The sequence below is a fragment of the Falco biarmicus genome, chromosome 1, assembly GCF_023638135.1.
Source record: "Falco biarmicus isolate bFalBia1 chromosome 1, bFalBia1.pri, whole genome shotgun sequence".
Lineage (NCBI taxonomy): Eukaryota > Metazoa > Chordata > Aves > Falconiformes > Falconidae > Falco > Falco biarmicus.
Genome location: NC_079288.1, coordinates 1,666,076 through 1,683,187, shown reverse-complemented (window position 1 = coordinate 1,683,187; position 17,112 = coordinate 1,666,076). Strand labels below are relative to the sequence as shown.

The 17,112-nt window shown below is 50.4% G+C and overlaps 1 protein-coding gene across 1 annotated transcript in view; it reads right to left on the bottom strand.

Moving 5' to 3' along the window:
• SLC39A11 (solute carrier family 39 member 11) overlaps nt 1–17,112 on the bottom strand; it is a 98,505-nt gene that overhangs the window by 66,107 nt on the left and 15,286 nt on the right. Inside the window, exon 5 of the mRNA XM_056362057.1 lies at nt 4,327–4,471. Within this exon, the coding sequence (XP_056218032.1) occupies nt 4,327–4,471 (145 nt within the window). The remainder of the gene's footprint in view (nt 1–4,326; nt 4,472–17,112) is intronic.

Sequence of the window (17,112 nt, the reverse complement as noted above, 5' to 3'; positions counted from 1 at the left end):
TGCTTCTGCTCAAGGAAAGGGGGAACACGTGGAAAGTTTATAGGGTAAACATCTGCAAACCGCTTGTGTTCTTATGATGGGAGCTGGACACTTCTATGGAGGCGATTTCTCCTTGACACCAGGGGACAGTCGCAGATCAGGACAGCCTGAAAAGCTGGGACAAGGCTGGACTTTGTGAAGCCAGCCGGTACCCCAGCCGTAACAGGGCAAAAAGTGAACTTTCTGGCTGCAAGGACACAACCAGAAGCAGAGGCAAACCTTATCCGTACGCCGCCTGAAGCACCAGTACCAGTCCCACAACTTGGCTCACGCCCTCTCCTTGTACTGGTCCCTAAGAGGTTTTTGCCTCCTCTTACCTGCCCAGCTCCCTTCCTCCCTTTCATCAGAAGTTTACTAGATCATCCCTGGACTCGAACTGCCTGGGCACCGACGACAGAGACGCTACATGAGCAGGGTCTGCTTCCTCTCATATGGATTCCACTCCAGCAGCCCTGATGCACGGAAACTTCCTTTGAAGGGGAAAAATAAATCAAAAATGGAAAAAAAAATACAGCCTCAGGAAGAAGGTAGAAAATCAGAGCAGGTGATGCTGCCAAAACTGGCACAGCAAGTCTTGGGGCAGTGCAGCAGGCTGGGCCCACGCCAGGTCTGGTGCTGGTGGTGCCCCCAGCCCACGCGCTGCCCCTGCTCCAGGGCTTCCCTAGCCAAAACGCCGCCTAAGCCTCTGCAGCACTGCAGCTAGTTTGATGCAGCAGCTCAAATGTAAGGGAAAAAATACAAATTTATGTAATGACGTTTCTCTACAATGCCCCCAAACCCCATTGCTCATTTAAGTAACAAGTTTAATGAAATTTCATTTCTTAAGTACACTATTTCAAACACTTTTTCCAATTACTAAACCCATCTGTATTTACTTACTGAACACCTATGCAGGAACACCAGAATACCATTTCCTAAATCACGCCCCACCAAAAGGCAACTGAGTCATTACAACAAACCCTGGTTCCCTCAATAATATTAGTGACTTGGCGTTGGCAGCACGACACCACAGGCACATTGCACCCCTCGGCGCCAGCGTCTGTGCATCTGGGGCAGACAAGGCACGAGCAGAGATGCTGCTGGTTAGGCAGGTGCTTCAGTAGACATTTATTTGCAGCTTGGGTCAACAGCCAGCTCAGAGACTACTACTCTTAACTCCCAAGGGCTGGAGCTGTGCTGACCACTGAGGATGTTCCCAGCTGAGCACCAAAATGATATTTGGTGTTTTACTCTGAGCATTTACAGGCACATTGCTGCGCAGTCCCCTGCCCCAGCACACCTAGAAAGCATCTCCTTAGATGCAATCTCTCTCACCTGCAACAGAGTAGTGAGGAGGTTAAAGCAAGAGTGGAAGAGGCTACTGTGGAGTATCGTTGCCCTCCTACTCCTCTCCATAACCGGATTTGGAGCAACGTGACTCATTCAGCATCAGGACACAATAAAGAATCAACACGCCTCGATGTTAAATATGCAGTTTATAGGAGCATGAGTCACAGCTCAGGTTTCAAGGTGCAATACTGTATGTAAATCCTTTCTGAGAACTACCCGAGAACACCGCGCACGTAGCTACAATTTCAGGGGTCAAACCTGGCCTTCCAGTCCTGCAGCCCGCGGTGACCCTGCCAAAACTATTTCCCCGGGGTTTAATGCCTGCAAACTCCAGCAAGCTGAGCTGCTCCGAGCCCTGGGCTGCAGGGGAGGCTTAGGGAGCAGGGCAGCCCCTAGTCCCCACAGCAGGGAGGGCACAGCCCACCAGGTCCCTCCACGGTGTCACAGGGGGCTTCGCCTGCACCCAGAGGAATGAACAACCCCCCCCTCGGCTTTATCTCTATCTGTTCCAAGGGAGGCAGAGAAATACAGCTTACATCCCTTGCCTACCCGGATATGTTAGAGACAAGGCTGTATTCTCTTTCGTCTGTAGTAATTAAAGCCCTAGCGATTATCCCACTCGTCGAATGCCAAGTCTAGACAGAGACTTCTCACTGTAACTCATACCAAATCCACCCATACTCCATTTCACATGGATACGTGTGCCTTACTTCCCGCATCCACGAGGCAGCCAGCTTTCAGCAACTCACATAAAAAATCTAGTTTTGATTCAGCATCGATGCCCGTGATCGCACGGCAGCATCAGGCTGGACAGAAGCCAGAGGACAAGGGGAGCAGAGCCACAGCTGCAGCGGGAGCGAGGGGTTCCCAGCTCCATCTGGATGGTACCGAGCTTCCTCACTCCCTACAAACCACTCACAAGTCATGGGAAACCGAAGGATTTGAGATGATGGGGAAAGAACAGAGCCACCCCAATGCATTGCTGACTGGGGGAGAAAAGCAGAATAAGACTTTTTTTCCCCCAACAGAGTACACGAGGGATAGATCTAACTATTGTATTTCCTCCATCACCCTCTCTGCAGGTCTAGAAGAAATCTTCTCACTTGCTTAGTGTCGTTACAAGAATCGCACGACCACACAGTTGCTTCTGCTCCCAGCCTCTCACCCAGCACGTTAAATACACCTTTACAGCTCTAACACAAAGACCTCAGATACACAGGGCCCGGGAGAGCTGCGTATTTACACGTTCTCCAGCCACCTCCACACCAGCTCCCCTGCTCCTCACACCATCCCCAGGCAGCAGAGACAACTGCAAAACAAGGCAGTGGCATGCTTTGGGATTTTTTTTTTGTTTTCACAGCTTTAGCAATTTTAAAGCATGTAAATATGAAGGAAGGGTCAATGATTCAATAGTGATTAAGTCTGAAATATTCCACTTAGTACCCATTAGACTTCGAAAATACCCGTTATGTTCCCAGAGCATTCCCCAGAGCACAGCCAAGCAGTGCCCAGGGGTGGGGAAAGCTGCTTTCTCGGAAGGCTTGAGGTATCTTGTGAAAACACCAAGTTCGTTTTAGCAAGCAAGCAAATAAAAAAAAAAAAAAAATAGCGAGAGACAATAAAAGAATTAATGTATTATAGATTCTTAATACCATTTCCCCAGAGAGAGCAAAAACAACCAAGTCTAATGGAAATTTTCTATTCTCAAAACCATTTGCACTGTTATTGTTTGCAACAAAGAGAAGATGAAAACATAAAACCCCAGCAGCTTAAGTTTCCAAAAATTGCATGGCTGCCTACTTTTTTTTTTCTCCCTTGAAGAATAAAATTAAACTGCACCTGGGATGTAAAGTTTCCACCTTACAAAAATATCCAAATCGTTGCAACTATAAAGCCTTATAGTCTGCAGGGCTAGAGCAGTTTTCAAGCTTGCACTTGCCCCAAGAGCTAAAAGGACCCAAAAGCCGATTGAGTCTAGCACAAATCTTCCTTCCATCCCTTTGGAAAAATCCAAGCTGGTATTTCAAGTCCTGAAAAATCCTGTGGATTTGAAACGCTTTATGAAACACGCAATTAAGCAATGCAGTTAAATAACGGAGCCTGATTTAAGAGGCCAGCACTATTCTTTGCAAAAAGAAGGATTGTTTCTTCATGTCAGTCTGCTCCCAATTGTACTCAAGATACCATAAACCGCTATTTCTGTTTCTCTCCAACCAAGAAAAAGCAGAGGAGCAATAAGATTATTTCATTAAATTACATTTTCTTTGTCTACTGAAAAGCTGCTGTTAAGAAGAGAAAAAGAAAATTGTGCTGCCTCAGAGGACGCATCCCCACGCGGCCGGGTGCAAGGGTGCCCAGCACCCCCCACATACACACCCTGGAGCTGGGGAAGCCTTGATGAGGCTCCACCACCTTGACCAAAAACTTCCTTCTTCAAAATCTATTCAAGGAGGAAATAGCTGCCAACGAGACATTTTATTCCACGCTCTGGCAGCTACAATTCTATTAACCTCCAAACTAAGGAGTGACAGCATGAACGCCAGTCCTAGTCTATAATTAGGGAGGGCCACCAAGGGTCAGTGTCATGAGGCACCTCCACCGCGGCGTAACACGGCAAGGGCAGGGGTAGCGCTCACTGCGCCCATGCTGAAAATAAACTTGTCTCAAAGCTAAGCTGATGATTTCATTTCCCTGGTGAATGAGATATCTAATTATCAATAATTCATAGGCACAGACAGACGTGCAAGTGGTTTTGAGAACTGAAGTAGAAACAGAAGTAATGATTCTTGGAAGAAGAGCCAGGAGAAAGACAGATCCAGAGAGGGAAGAGAAAGTGCACTCTGCATGCACATGTCAAAACCAATCTAATTTCAATCACATACATGACAGCTTAGGTGCCAGTTTAAGAGGGGTATTTTCCCCGCACACTCTGCAGTTGGTATATGACAGGATGCTTGCCTGGATGGAGCCCAGCTCTACCTATCCGGATGGACAACTCGCTCTCGTAGTCCAGGGGATGGGCAGGTTCATGCTCATATTTTTCCTTCACCACTCGTTGGTCACAGCTCAAGGCAAACGCTGCATGGGGAGGCCCGCTGAAACCCTGCAAGACAAGACAGTAATTTACGGGGTTTTTTTCCTCACATCTCTCCACCAGCCTTCTCCCAGCGCCATCCTCAGGGACTGCTCTGGCATCTGTGTGGTTGGGAAGTCGATGGGGGCATGTGTCACAGCAGCTTCTCACAGCTGCGTGGAGATGCGTCTTTTGGGTTCCCCTCTCTCTCGACAGACTGCCTAGTTGTTTAGATCAAAATGTGCATTTCCAGCAGAAATGTCAAGGACAGGGTTAGGAGGAGCTATGGGCCAAGAATTATGGGGCTAAAGAGGGAGAGCCAAAATTCACATGCATTAAGAGCAAGAAACACAATTCCACAAACACAAAGAAATGTAATTCCATAAACGCAACCCCTCCAAAGTCAACCTGGAGGAGACCAGCAGACAAGGAGGGACATTCACTGCTAAGCTGCTCACAGAAGGTCAAGCTGCTGAGCCACCTCTGCAGAAGTCTGATTTGCAGTAGGGTACTATTTCTTCAACATGGATTGAGTTTGCACGGGAAACTGTTCAAAATTGATGCGAGCACCAAATGAGGCACCACATTCACAACCACCCAGCATTAGTTCCGTGGGACTCATCCAGATGGCCCGCTGAAACTTCAGACTCACTTGGAGCACAATCCGACACTATTTGTAACCTCCAGAAAGCAGAGGGGGACGGCCAAACCCAATGCTATCCAACTATGCATAAAGTCTGCAGGGAATCCAAGCAGATGCCGAGCAAGCAAGAGGGAGCAAGCAAGAGCTGCCGCCCCCATGAGTGATTTCTGCCAACCTGGACACAGCTCACAGAAACCAGCCACAGCTCAAGGATGTGCCAGTCTTTATCTGCATCAGCCAAAAAAACCCCAGCAGACACCATTTCTGCCTTTCCTCCGTTGGTGCTGGGCACGCGGCAGGAAGGTCGGTGTCTCTGGACGTCCCCAGGCTGCTCAAACCCACCCAGAGAGCGCTACAAAAACCAATAGGAAACACGGGGTTAGAGGCATAAGCACACAGCTGAGAGAAGGGAAGCTATGCCATGGTGGCGGCTGGTGTAACCAGCTGTACCCAAAGCACAGTGAGCGGGACCGCAAGTCCCCATCTCCTCGCAGGGCTGGGAATCAGCCCCCAGGAGTATCCACAGGGAGGGACATCCAGGCTGCACCCCGTGTCACCGGCCAGGAACACCGGTATAGCTGTTGGATTGATGGCGGCAGAATAAACGAACATACGCTGAACAGCCAGAGATGGTAATGAGACACCGGGAAGGTAAGGTCACATTAAACAAAAATAAAGGTTAAAGATGAATAACTAAATCATCTCTTCTCCCACCATTTGCATAATATAGTCTGACCGGTACTATTAATACTAATCACATATTTGCTCTCTGCTTTCTATTGCAGTTTAATCAGGGTGCTTTCACCTCCATTAACCCAGCAATTACAAGATGCACCGATGAGGTGCTCACGTTTAAATCCCGCTGGGAGAAAGGGGACCCACACCACCCCCCGCGCGGCAGGCACCAGCAACTCTGCGCCTTAAATCACGAGTGGTACCTGGAAGAGCAGGTAGAAATACAAGCATTTTCCAGCAAAATCTGGATGACATGACACCGCGAGGGAAGAGGGGAACTTCAGCATTGTGATCCAACTCGGATAAGGCAGGAAGAGTCCAAGAACGGAAACTCACGGGCTCGCCCTGCTGCTGGCACTTCTGCAGCGTGGTCTCCCTGTATCCAGAAGATACAGAGTCTGGTCCTGCTAAAGCTAAATGGCTTTTCGCCCTTGGACAGAGTAACATCACTTTCCAGAACACATCAACCTGAGGAGAAGCAAGGATGGGAATTGGAAGCTGCAGAAATAAAAGCCTCAACTGTAAGTGCCCAGGAAGGGTTGGCAACCATTGCCCCGGGCTCTCCAGCCCTGCTGCAGCCGCCAGCTGCCTCCTGCTTGCCATTGCTTTTGCCTTGGATGTGAGGAATGCCAGGTTCCACGGAGCAGAAGGCTCTCCTTCCACATAGCTCCTACCAGCATTTTGTTAAATGAGCCACAACCACTGCAGAAGCACCACCACCGCGTTTGTGGCTTTCCGCCCAGCCCAGAGACAGCTGCTCCTCTACCTGGCCCCGTCAGCGCAGGCAGGGAAGTGAGCCCAGGGCATGGCCAGAGCCCACACAACTCTGCAAGTCACAATAACCCAGCCAAGGGGAAAAGGAATCACCTGCACGAGCACGAGCAGGCGGGTAACATCCAGCTAAGCCCTCTGTTACCACTGCACAGCTACTGATGCAAACAAGCAAGGTCCTTGGGAGGGCAAGACCACTCGCCTCAAGGTCCAGTCCCGAGGAGAAGCCTCCCATAGTTATTTTCTGTGCCACCATTCTCAGCACGTTAAAGGCTCCTCAACGTGGTACCCACAGATCTGCTTGCACCGAAACGGAGGCAGACTTGAAGATATTTCAGATGCTTACTGTAAGGTCAGGTCACTTCCCTGTTGGCAGGCACAAATACACAATGCTGGCAATTTGAAAAAATATTAGTGACCTTCAGTAACGCACACGATTTATTCCAACTGTGATTGCTCTGAGTCATTTCAGACCGGTCCCTGCATGAGTCGCTTAATTGGAATGTGTCAGTGGGTTAAAAAAGCATTAGAAAGAAGAGGAAAGTCAACCCACATTAATTAGTTCATGCTAGTAATTAGTGTTAACTGAAATAACCACGGGGGCTGATTATTTCAAAAAGCAAGATGCAATGAGAGATTTGGACAGGAAGATCTTGGAGGAAAACTGTTCTGGGACGCGGGAGTCCCCACCGCACTCGTCTCTGCTCACGGAGCTACGACGGAAAAGTCATTAGACTGTTGTGGCCCCACGTGTAAAAGCAGACGAGAAAAAATAAGGTATCTTTGGCAGAGGGCAGAGAAGCACCCCGCTCCACACAGCACCCACCTCAACGGGCAGATCCTGCTTTTGTCACCCAAAAGCTGCAGCAAGCCTGAATTAACCCGTATGGAAACGTGCCCCTCTCCTGCCAGCCACGGTGCAGCCACCACCCCGGTATCGCAGGGTGAAGAGGTGAGGCAGGAGGAGGTGGCAGCTCCTCACTTGTAGATGAAGCAAGGATTTCAGATTGCACCCCGCTGCCCAGCCAGCCTCTTGCACAAGCTGCTCATTGAATTGAAACCAATCTTACAAAGAAATGAAGAGTGAATGATACCTTTGAGAAATAATCTGCTCTTCTCCACCTCAACAACGAAGGAGAATTAATAAAGAAACAGTGATGACAAAAGCTGATGGCCTGGCTTTGGGTAGGTCACTTGGCACTGAATTTGGCGGTGCTGCTCGTCTGGGAAGGTCAGTGACACAACTCTTCCTGTGCAATATCTTACTGGTTTTAACCCAGCAAACAGCCTGGAACAGGCTTTGCAAAGCCACAGGAAACAGACCATAATGCATCAACTAATGGCCGAAATCACTTCAACAGGAAAGAGAAATCGAAGAAGTTTTACTACTTTATAAAAAAAAAAAATAAATAAAATAATTCCTGGACAAGCTGGGAACAAACGAAGAGACAATAAGAGACAATAACAAGCCATGCTTTGATGGTGCCCAGAGGCTCCTGTTCACACTTATCAAAAGAGAGACAGCGATAACATGTAAGAGACCAGAAAGCAGTAAGAGAAAGAAAAGAAGGGAGGGAAGCAAGAGAGGAAGGGGAGATGCTGCGTCTCCCAGTCCACGCCAGCAGCCACCCTGGCTGTGGGGACGGACACAGCCTGTCTCCGTGGCCACCCCATGCCCCCAGCGAGCTCAGTGCATCAGCCACTGCTCAGCTTCGCTGCTTCTGCACATCTGCATCTGTGTCAGATGCTGTGGCCTGACACCTCGGGGGGCAAAGGCCATGCAGCCACAAAGCAGTGAGTCCCCAGCTTTTCTGAGGCTGATAAACAGATTTATGTAAAAAACATGAAATAAGATCGGATAGGAAGAGAGCTCCCTTAGAAAGCACTTAGTTATCAGACAGTGCCCATTTGCATGTAAAACAGGCTGGTGTTTTGTTATTTGAAACATATCAAGGGCTGGATGCTCCCAAGAGAACCTCTGCCAGCACAGCACCGGTTACGAATCCCCATGCCGGCAGCGCTCATTCGTAGCCCACGGAGAGCCGACAAATGTGCAAAGCGATGGCGAGCCACCCCGCGTGGCCCACCCTCCCTCAGCACCCTTCGGTTTCATCTCTTGAACTCTCAGCTGGTCTCGTTGCTCCCAGCGTCCCTGCAGGGGTGCTCGAGGACAGCCCCAGCAATGCCCAGGGAAGCCTGTGTCCCATGGGACCTGCCGAGCCCCCGAGCAGCCCCGCTCCCCGGGCAGCAGCCCCCAGCCCCAGCCCCACCACCAAGGGTGCAGAAGGAAGGTCCTCCTGCTTGCACCCACACGCCTCCAAAGCTCTCCTTGTTTCAAACTACATTTTCTTTTTAATAATATCTTTTTTTAAAAAAAAAGGCAAACAGCACCTGGCCACGCTGTTTCCCATCCCAGCGCTGTGCCGGGGCAAGCAGCAGGCTGGAGCTCCTTCCAAAGGCTCCGTGTTGCTCTGTGGGATGAGAAGCCAGAGCTCATTAGAGGACCACGAACACTTGGGGTGGTGACGACACGCCTGGGAGAAGGTTTAAAGGCTGTGGTGAGTTGTGCTGCCAGAAGCTGCAATGCCAAGCATCCCACCAAAAAATGGTCAGCCAGCTCCATGTTCCCCCAGTACAGCATCCCTACCTCCTGTACGGGGAAAAAAAACCCAAACCAAAAACCAAACCAAAACAACACACCATGGTTTTGGTCAATATTGACCTGGCACAAAGGGATGGGTTAAGGGAAGGAGCTGGCAGGTGCACATTTAAGAGGACTTGAACTGCAGCCCCTCTCAAAGCCAGGATCACTGGCAACCCCCCACTCAAAATACCAAAATCAACAATTCAAGTCCAACTTTAAATACTCCACATGATAAAAAAAGGCCCTTCTCAACGCTGAAGTGGGTGCAGTCATATTTATGATTAATAGCATCCAATACGCAGCTCTGAGACAGAAGCAGATCTCCCTTACTCCTGTCCCCACAGCGCCTGGCAGCCCTGCACCCCAGCACAGCACAGCCCCACTGCTTGGGGTCACGGTGGTCCCACCAGCAGCACCCAAACCCCTTTGATCAGACAGGCTGTGCGCCCATAAAATAAACCTGGGGACACCCAGCACAACCTGGACCACCTCTACAGCTCCAGCTGGCAGAGCAACAGTAAGGAACCCCAACATCCATAAAACCTCACGTAACGAAGACAGAAAACCAAATTTATTTTCATATGAAAGTTTAAAGGTCTCCAAGTATTTCAGGTACATGTCAGTTTGCATTTTTAATTTGGTGATTGCTAATAAAGGAGCAGCAGCAACGGGCACAACAGATGGAAAGGCACTTTAATGCCAGTTCTTTTGGGGCTTGTTAACGAGAGCTGGGTCAGTGCTGTCTATCACGCCGAGAAACAGCTTTCTTGCATTTTCCCTCTAGAGTTCAACTAACTAAAGTTTCATGAAACCTAAGCCACAGCATGTGCAACCAGAGGCCATAATCAGAACCACCCTCTGAAGCCTCAAAGTGCTGCCAAATACAGCGGCAGGAGAAGATGAACCACACCGGAGAAAGTAAATAGAAAAGATGAGCACATGGGAAGCATCGCACAAGTGCTTGTGCTGCTGGTGGACATCAGCAGCTTGAGGAGTCTGTGAATCCACCCCAAGCCCTCATCCCAACAGCCAGGTCCTAAACACATCCTTGTCCCATCACAACAGCAGTGCAGAAGCTCCAGAGCCGAGTGCTGTGTACCCAGCCAGCGAGGGGCTGCATGGGAATTGTTCCTCAATGACAACTGGAATCCCCGTGGAAATGCACTGGCACCGGCTCGGCACCAGGCAGGAGCGGGGCGACCTGAGCAGAGGCATGGTTTCAGCTTCAGAGCCCAATGATCAATCCAGCAGTCGCTTAATGCAAGAGCATCCTCACGAAACTCAATTTCCCAATGAGGAACAGACTCCAGGGGCCTGATCCTGCAACCCACTGAGCACAGCAGCCCTCCCTGCAGCTCGGCAGTGCATGCCCCCCACACCAGTCCCGCTGCCTGCGCTGGGATCACCAATATTTTTCCAGAACCACGGCAGGGGAGGCCCGAGGGCTCCCCACTTCGCACGCCGAGCATCTTCCATCTGGCTCCCCCAGCCCCGCATCCTCCCCTGGCCCAGCACCCACCCTGCCTGCAGCAGGCGGGAGGCTTGTAGCTATGGCAGCACTGCCGCGGGAATTGGAAAGGGAAGGTACATCCACAGACAAAAAAATTTCAGCATTTTTACAGCAGATCTGCTCCAGTAGTGCCTTGCGAGCAGCTCTCATCGAGCTGGGAGGCCTTTCTCATCCTGACAGTGCAGCTGGCAGCAACACGACACCAGAGCCTTCCCCTAATAACTGCAAACAGGGAAGCATAAGTGAATATTAAGGAAGGCTGGTATCAGTTTATCTGTAACTAATGTCATATTATTGCAAGTACATTTTATTCACTGCTAATTATCAGCCACTTTGATAACTCATAATTCTTGAAAATTGCAAACAGCAGCTTTAATCACCAACCTCTGCTGACGGGCTGCCAGGGCAGGAGGAATAAATCAGCTCTCTTCTGTGTCACCAGTAGCGTGGGGACAGCCAGGGTATCATGCAGGGTGACCCTAGAGCAGCCCCGGCTGGGGAGGCTTCCCTGGGAGCTGCCTCATCCGAGAGCAGCCGACGGGAGACCTTTAGCAGCGCCAAAACCTGCGGGGCTCTCACGTGCTGGCAGCACCGAGCGCACCCAGAAACACCAGTCTGGTGACCCTAGGGAGGGAGAAAGGTAAATTTACCAAAACCTATGCCAAACCCTCAAATACACCAAGTCTGTCCTCCAACAGGAATGAGAGGAAAGCATCCCACAGCGCTTCCAATTCAAGGGTGCAGGGTACCCGCTCCCAGCTGGTACATGGCATGGCTGGGCCACGCCAGCATCGCTGCCAGGGAGCGGGCACGTGCCACCGGCCCCACAGGAGCCACACAAGGGGCTCCAAGGGGAGACAGGCACAAGCCAATCCATCTCTCTGGCCAAAGCAACATTCATATTAAAAACAAACATACAGATTTTTCTCATTGGCACGTCCAGGGCTTTGACCCTTCCAGGAGGGAGGAAAAACACAGCAGGAATGTTGCTGGCAGCCGGTCTGGGAAGGACAGTGCAGGGCCAGGGCGAGCGCTGCCGGGGAGGAACACACATGCAATTCTCAGGCTCCTTGAGAAACCCAGAAGGTTTGTTACAAAACCTGATGTTTTGCAAGAGCGATGTTTTACATGGCAGAAAAGAGGTCGTTTTTGCAACCTTTGCCATTACAAAAACAAAAGCACAGGAATGTTTTCGCTGCTTTTGCCACACAACCTAGCAAAAACCCAAGCTTGTTAAACAACCAAAACCCACCTCTGCAACAGCAGCAGACAGGTTTCATGTCAACAACCTCCTGCCCACCAGGAAACTCAGAGAAACCTCGAAACACCACCAGTAAATTGATTTTTCAAAGGACTGGTTGCACCAGGTGGGGCTTTTGAACACCCAAGTGCTGCCCACCAAAACCAGTTAGGATGTATATCCACTTCCAGTTGTTTGCTGGGAGGAAACTTGCCTATTACAGCCACAGAGGATGTATAACCACTTCCAGTTGTTTGCTGGGAGGAAACTTGCCTATTACAGCCGCAGCCAGATCCTAAGGGATATTTTCTTAAGGACTACTCAACACATCACCAACCACCCGGACGCCGGCAGCTTGCTCAGCAGGACACGGCAGAGAGGTTTGTGGCATCGAGTCAGCACTACAATATGAGATTTTAATTGTTAGCAATAAACCTTTAAGCCTCAGATGGGATTAACAAGAGCTTTTTCTCCACATGCTTATTAAAGTCTAATGGAGACCAGCTTTGCCTCTTTCCTCTCTCCCTGCCCCCTTCCCACCTTGTGTATTTGTAGCATGGCAACATATATTTTTACAGTCCTTTTATCATGCAAGGCTTTTTGCAAGGGTAAGAGAAAAAGCAAACAAAACTTCAATTAACAGCTCATTTTTACACAATATACTCCTCAGTAATGATTTGCCATCAGCACAGATTGAATTAATGGGAAAGCAGGGAGAACAAAGCGGGTGGCTCCTGCTGCAGGGTGGGATGTCAGGAGCCCTGGGAGGGGAACAGCAGGGCCTCCTCGGAGGGCTGGTGGGATGTAGCAGGGCTCAGCCAGCGATCCATCACCCCTGAAATGAAGAGCCGCACCACGCCATTGCTGCCTAATTACATTACATGAAAACACAACTTCCTTTAGGCCCGCAATTAGCGGTGCGGACGGTGCACGAGTCCCCAGCAGATGGATGGAGAAGCAGCACTGCTGGGGCACAGCCCCTTCCCACACCCCCAAGCATCGCAGCCACGTGGGTACCAGCCCCAGCCTGCAGCCAGCTCATTCCCAAGGACACTGTTTCTGCTCTTTCTCCTCTCCACATCTTGTAAATCCCATAATTACCAAAATAGCACCAAAGCCCAGGAGAGACACCAACTCCTCTGCTCATCTGCAGGAGCTGCGGCAGAGTCAAGGGAGTCTCAAACACCTTCCTAAAGCACAGCGCAACAAATCCACAGGAGAGGCCCTTCATTCTCTTCAGCTAGTGCAATTAATTTGTTAATTCATTACAGAAGAGAGGAATAATAAGGGACAAGGCATTTCCTGATTACCACCACCAAGAAGCTAACCAACTTCCCTTCCTCTGGAAGCTCAGGACTGTCCCATGGGCACCGCTGAATCCTGAGCTGGGGAATGAGCTGGCTCCCCACGGGCAGGGCTCATCCCAGGCTTCCATGGGTTACTCTTTTGGGTGCTGAACTCCAACCAAAACCACCTAAAGCTCAGAAATTAAGCTTACAATCAGCCCTCATAGCATTTATTTACATGTGTAGCATGTACCCCACCTATAAAGTCTTGACAGGCCTTAAAAAACACGCACAAGATGTAAACCAACAGCAAGATGCCTTCCCAAGCCTGCAAATAGCCTGAAACTCAAAGAGGAGACTCATCCAGTCAATTTTTCAGTTTGCATTAGCTCCGAAGCCTGTGGACAACAGATTAAAGTCACATCACCTTTACCACCTCATTGACAATTCAAGCACGATGGGGGAAGACAGCAACACACATCACGAAGGTTTTCACACCCTGATGCACCCCACCAGGACCAGCACAGCCAGAGGATGACACACCCCACGCCACAGCCACGTACCCAGAGCATCCAGTGGGTGCAAAACCGGAGACACCCACAGAGTCCCAACACCAGCAGAGCCTCAGCCAGGCTGAGCAGAAAGGAACAAACAAACCCCACACGCACACTTCCCCAGCGGCATGCTCCTCTCTGGCAGGTCGTCAGCCTAACAAGGCATGATGTTCCACCAGATGAAGAGCAAACGTCTGTTTTACCCCACTCACCACAGCCACCCATGGCACCTGCGAGCCGGGAGGCAGCGTGTCAGCCGGCGCGTGCAGAGCCCCTTGCACAAGGGCCTGCCCCCCCTGGGGACACAAGCACACAAGAGGCACAAAACTGACTTTTTACAGCTCATCTGCAAAGCAGACAGCAGTGTCATGTCAGTCTGGGTGAGTCAGAGTTTACCCTGAGAGCAAGTTGGCATTGTGCTGCAGTTATAGATCTGTGCACATATATTTTCTTGATCTACATGAAAGCAGCCTTCCTCTCCCTGACATTCACCACCCAACCGATTGCAACCTCTCTCACTGCTTCTCTGTCATTTTAATAGCAGGTTTACTTTTCACAGTGGAGGCATTAATTTGGGGTTATGCTATGAGCAAATTCAAAGGCAGATTTTAAGATCAAAGAACAGCCAAGGAACCATCCATAGCACTCTGCGTGCCTGCGGAGAAACGGGGCCTCATTCAGGTGTTCAGAGTAAGAGCATGGATCGTAGAATCACTTAGGTTGGAAAAGACCTTTAAGATCCTGAAGTCCAACCCTTAACCCAGCACTGCCAAGTCCATCACTAGCCACATCTGTGAGCACTGCACCAATATGGGGGGTTTTAACATTTCCAGGGATGCTACAGGAACGACTCTTACAGGCAACGCGATCCTGGGGCAGCCGACTCTTTGCTATGAACCAGCACCACAGCCACAGGAGGCGGAGGCAGAGGGCTCCTGACTCCTTCCCCGAGTCTGCCTGGATGCAGGCAGGGCACAGAGCATCACTGCAGCAAGGCAAGGAGCTTGAAGTTTCTCAAGCACCAGCTTTTACAGCCCAGGAGGCTCCCACCAACAGAGCCCACCCAACCTGGAGCACGAGTGCAATGCTGGGGCACTCTGAGCACCCAAGTCCCCTCCCATCCCCACTCAACTGCGAGCAGTGGGTCAGCACCCACACCCTGCTCTCCCCCCTGGGAGCTCGTTGCCTGCCTTCTGCTTATTCCAGAACTAAAACTTCACACACGTGCTCAAATCCAATCAGCAAAAAGGTCAGATGCCGTCCAGGATCCAGCAGAACCCCCAGAACAGCAATGCATCGCTCCACATGATGCCAGCCAGACTCTTTTGGACAGCACGAGGCAGATCCAGTATTCCAGTGTGCTCTTCCTTTTGGAAAAAAATTATCCTCTCTTACAATTCTGAGTCTGGTCCCAAACAGTAGCTGAAATTCAATCAGCAAAGGCTGAGCCACAGAGAAGAGAAAAGCCCCATGTTCCATTACCAGCCTTATCAGTCAGTAATAGCCACTCGAGGCAACCAGCGGGGAAAGCGGTGCTTTATCGCGGGCGCATAATGGAGAAGGGAATAGTGGTGAAACATGCATCCAGTGCAGGAGCTCACAGAACAAGGATTTAAGCCAGGTTTTCCTCAGCCCTTGCTTTTTTACAGCAGGATTTTTTTTTTTTTTTTTTTTTTTTTAATCTCCTTGCTCCCCATGCAACCCCACTGGCAGCCCGCACAGCCACGCTGCTGCAATGCCTTGGACTGCTCCTGATTGCAGCTGTTGTCAGCAATTAGTGACTGTCCCCATAAACCTAATGAGGGTGGGAGGCGAATTTAACTTGACTCAGATCCAAAGCACCTCTACTGTTTAGCTCTAACTTTGGGGCTCCAAACGTAATGGGTTTTTTTGAAATGCTTAATCCATAATAAGAGAGAGAACTATAATTAAGAGCAGCTGACAAATTGCACTCTGGAAGTAAATAACCCTTTACCTCCATTAATAAAACAAAACGCTTTTCTAAAAATTAGTATAATTACAACTTCATGCTTTTATTTTTTTTTTTTTTTTTTTTTGCAAATAATTTCACTCTATCTAGCAACAACTGGATTTCCATCACTAAAACCACTGCTCGTGGGCAGGGAAGGGTGGGAGGCAGGCAGGCTTCCCACAGATCATACAGGCAAACAGATTTTAAAGTAACCTTCAGGGGTTTCTGGGTGCCGGCCTCAAGAAGTGGGACTCTAACAAGAGACTGTCAGAGGATCCCATGGGTGGGCTTTGGTGGGTCTGCACCAGGGATCATGTTTGAATCCTGCCCTTGTCACCTGCCCGGGACAGGACACGGGGAGCAGATCGTAGGCATCAGTCCCACACGGATCCATAGCTGGCCTTGGGGAAGGGTGGGGTAGGGTTTATTTGATGAAGTAATCAGACTCGTGCGGAGGTACTCCTGTTTATTTAGGGTTGACAGGGAAGGACCTTCCCAACAGAAGGCTTTGCTGCGTTCCATGATGAAGCTCCCAAAGTTTCCCTTCTTCTGTCCTCACAGCCAGATCCTTCCTTCCTTCCAGAGCCAGTGGAAAAGGGCCAGAATGCCACAAAACAAAACAAACGGAAGGGCTGCTATTCCCCCCCCCCAAGCAAAGGAAATCAGAGCAAACCAGGAATGCACAAGTCAAGCTGTGGCTCACACAAGCCCGTGTCACCGAGTCCCCAGCCACAAGGCAAAGGCCCACCTCCTGCAGTCCCTCGCACAAGCGAAATGCCGATTCAGGCTGGACCTGGTGCAACGCCGCCGTGGCAGAGGGGTGTGAGAGCACAGTGATGGCAGCAGGGCTGTCCGGCTCCAGGGGGGCTGTGCTGCCCCCGCTTTGTGGGGGCTAAACCCCTGGCTCAGGGCAGCACAAGCACGGCACAGACACGGCTTTGCCATCGTGCATTCACGTGTTCCCCCCCTCTGCACCCAGGCACCCCCACACCAGCTCAGCTCTCGCCAGGAGGGATGCCGAGATGCGGGAAGGCTTTGCAGGCAGTGGGAGTGAGCAGCAGGGCTGCGGGGAGCACAGACCAGGAAACGCTGAACACATTCTGCATGTAAAAATGGGTAGAGGCACATTGCATGCTCCAGGCCACCAAAACCACCTCACTGGACCCCCTTTATTTGACCATTTTCCCAAAATTATGTGGCCTGAGACGTGCAGCTGCTGGACTGAGCTCTGCGAGATGCCACCCACACCACCGCGCCTGGGTACCTGGGCTGCTCTGGACAGTGTTTCAGTCCCACACTCAGAAATTTAATAAGCC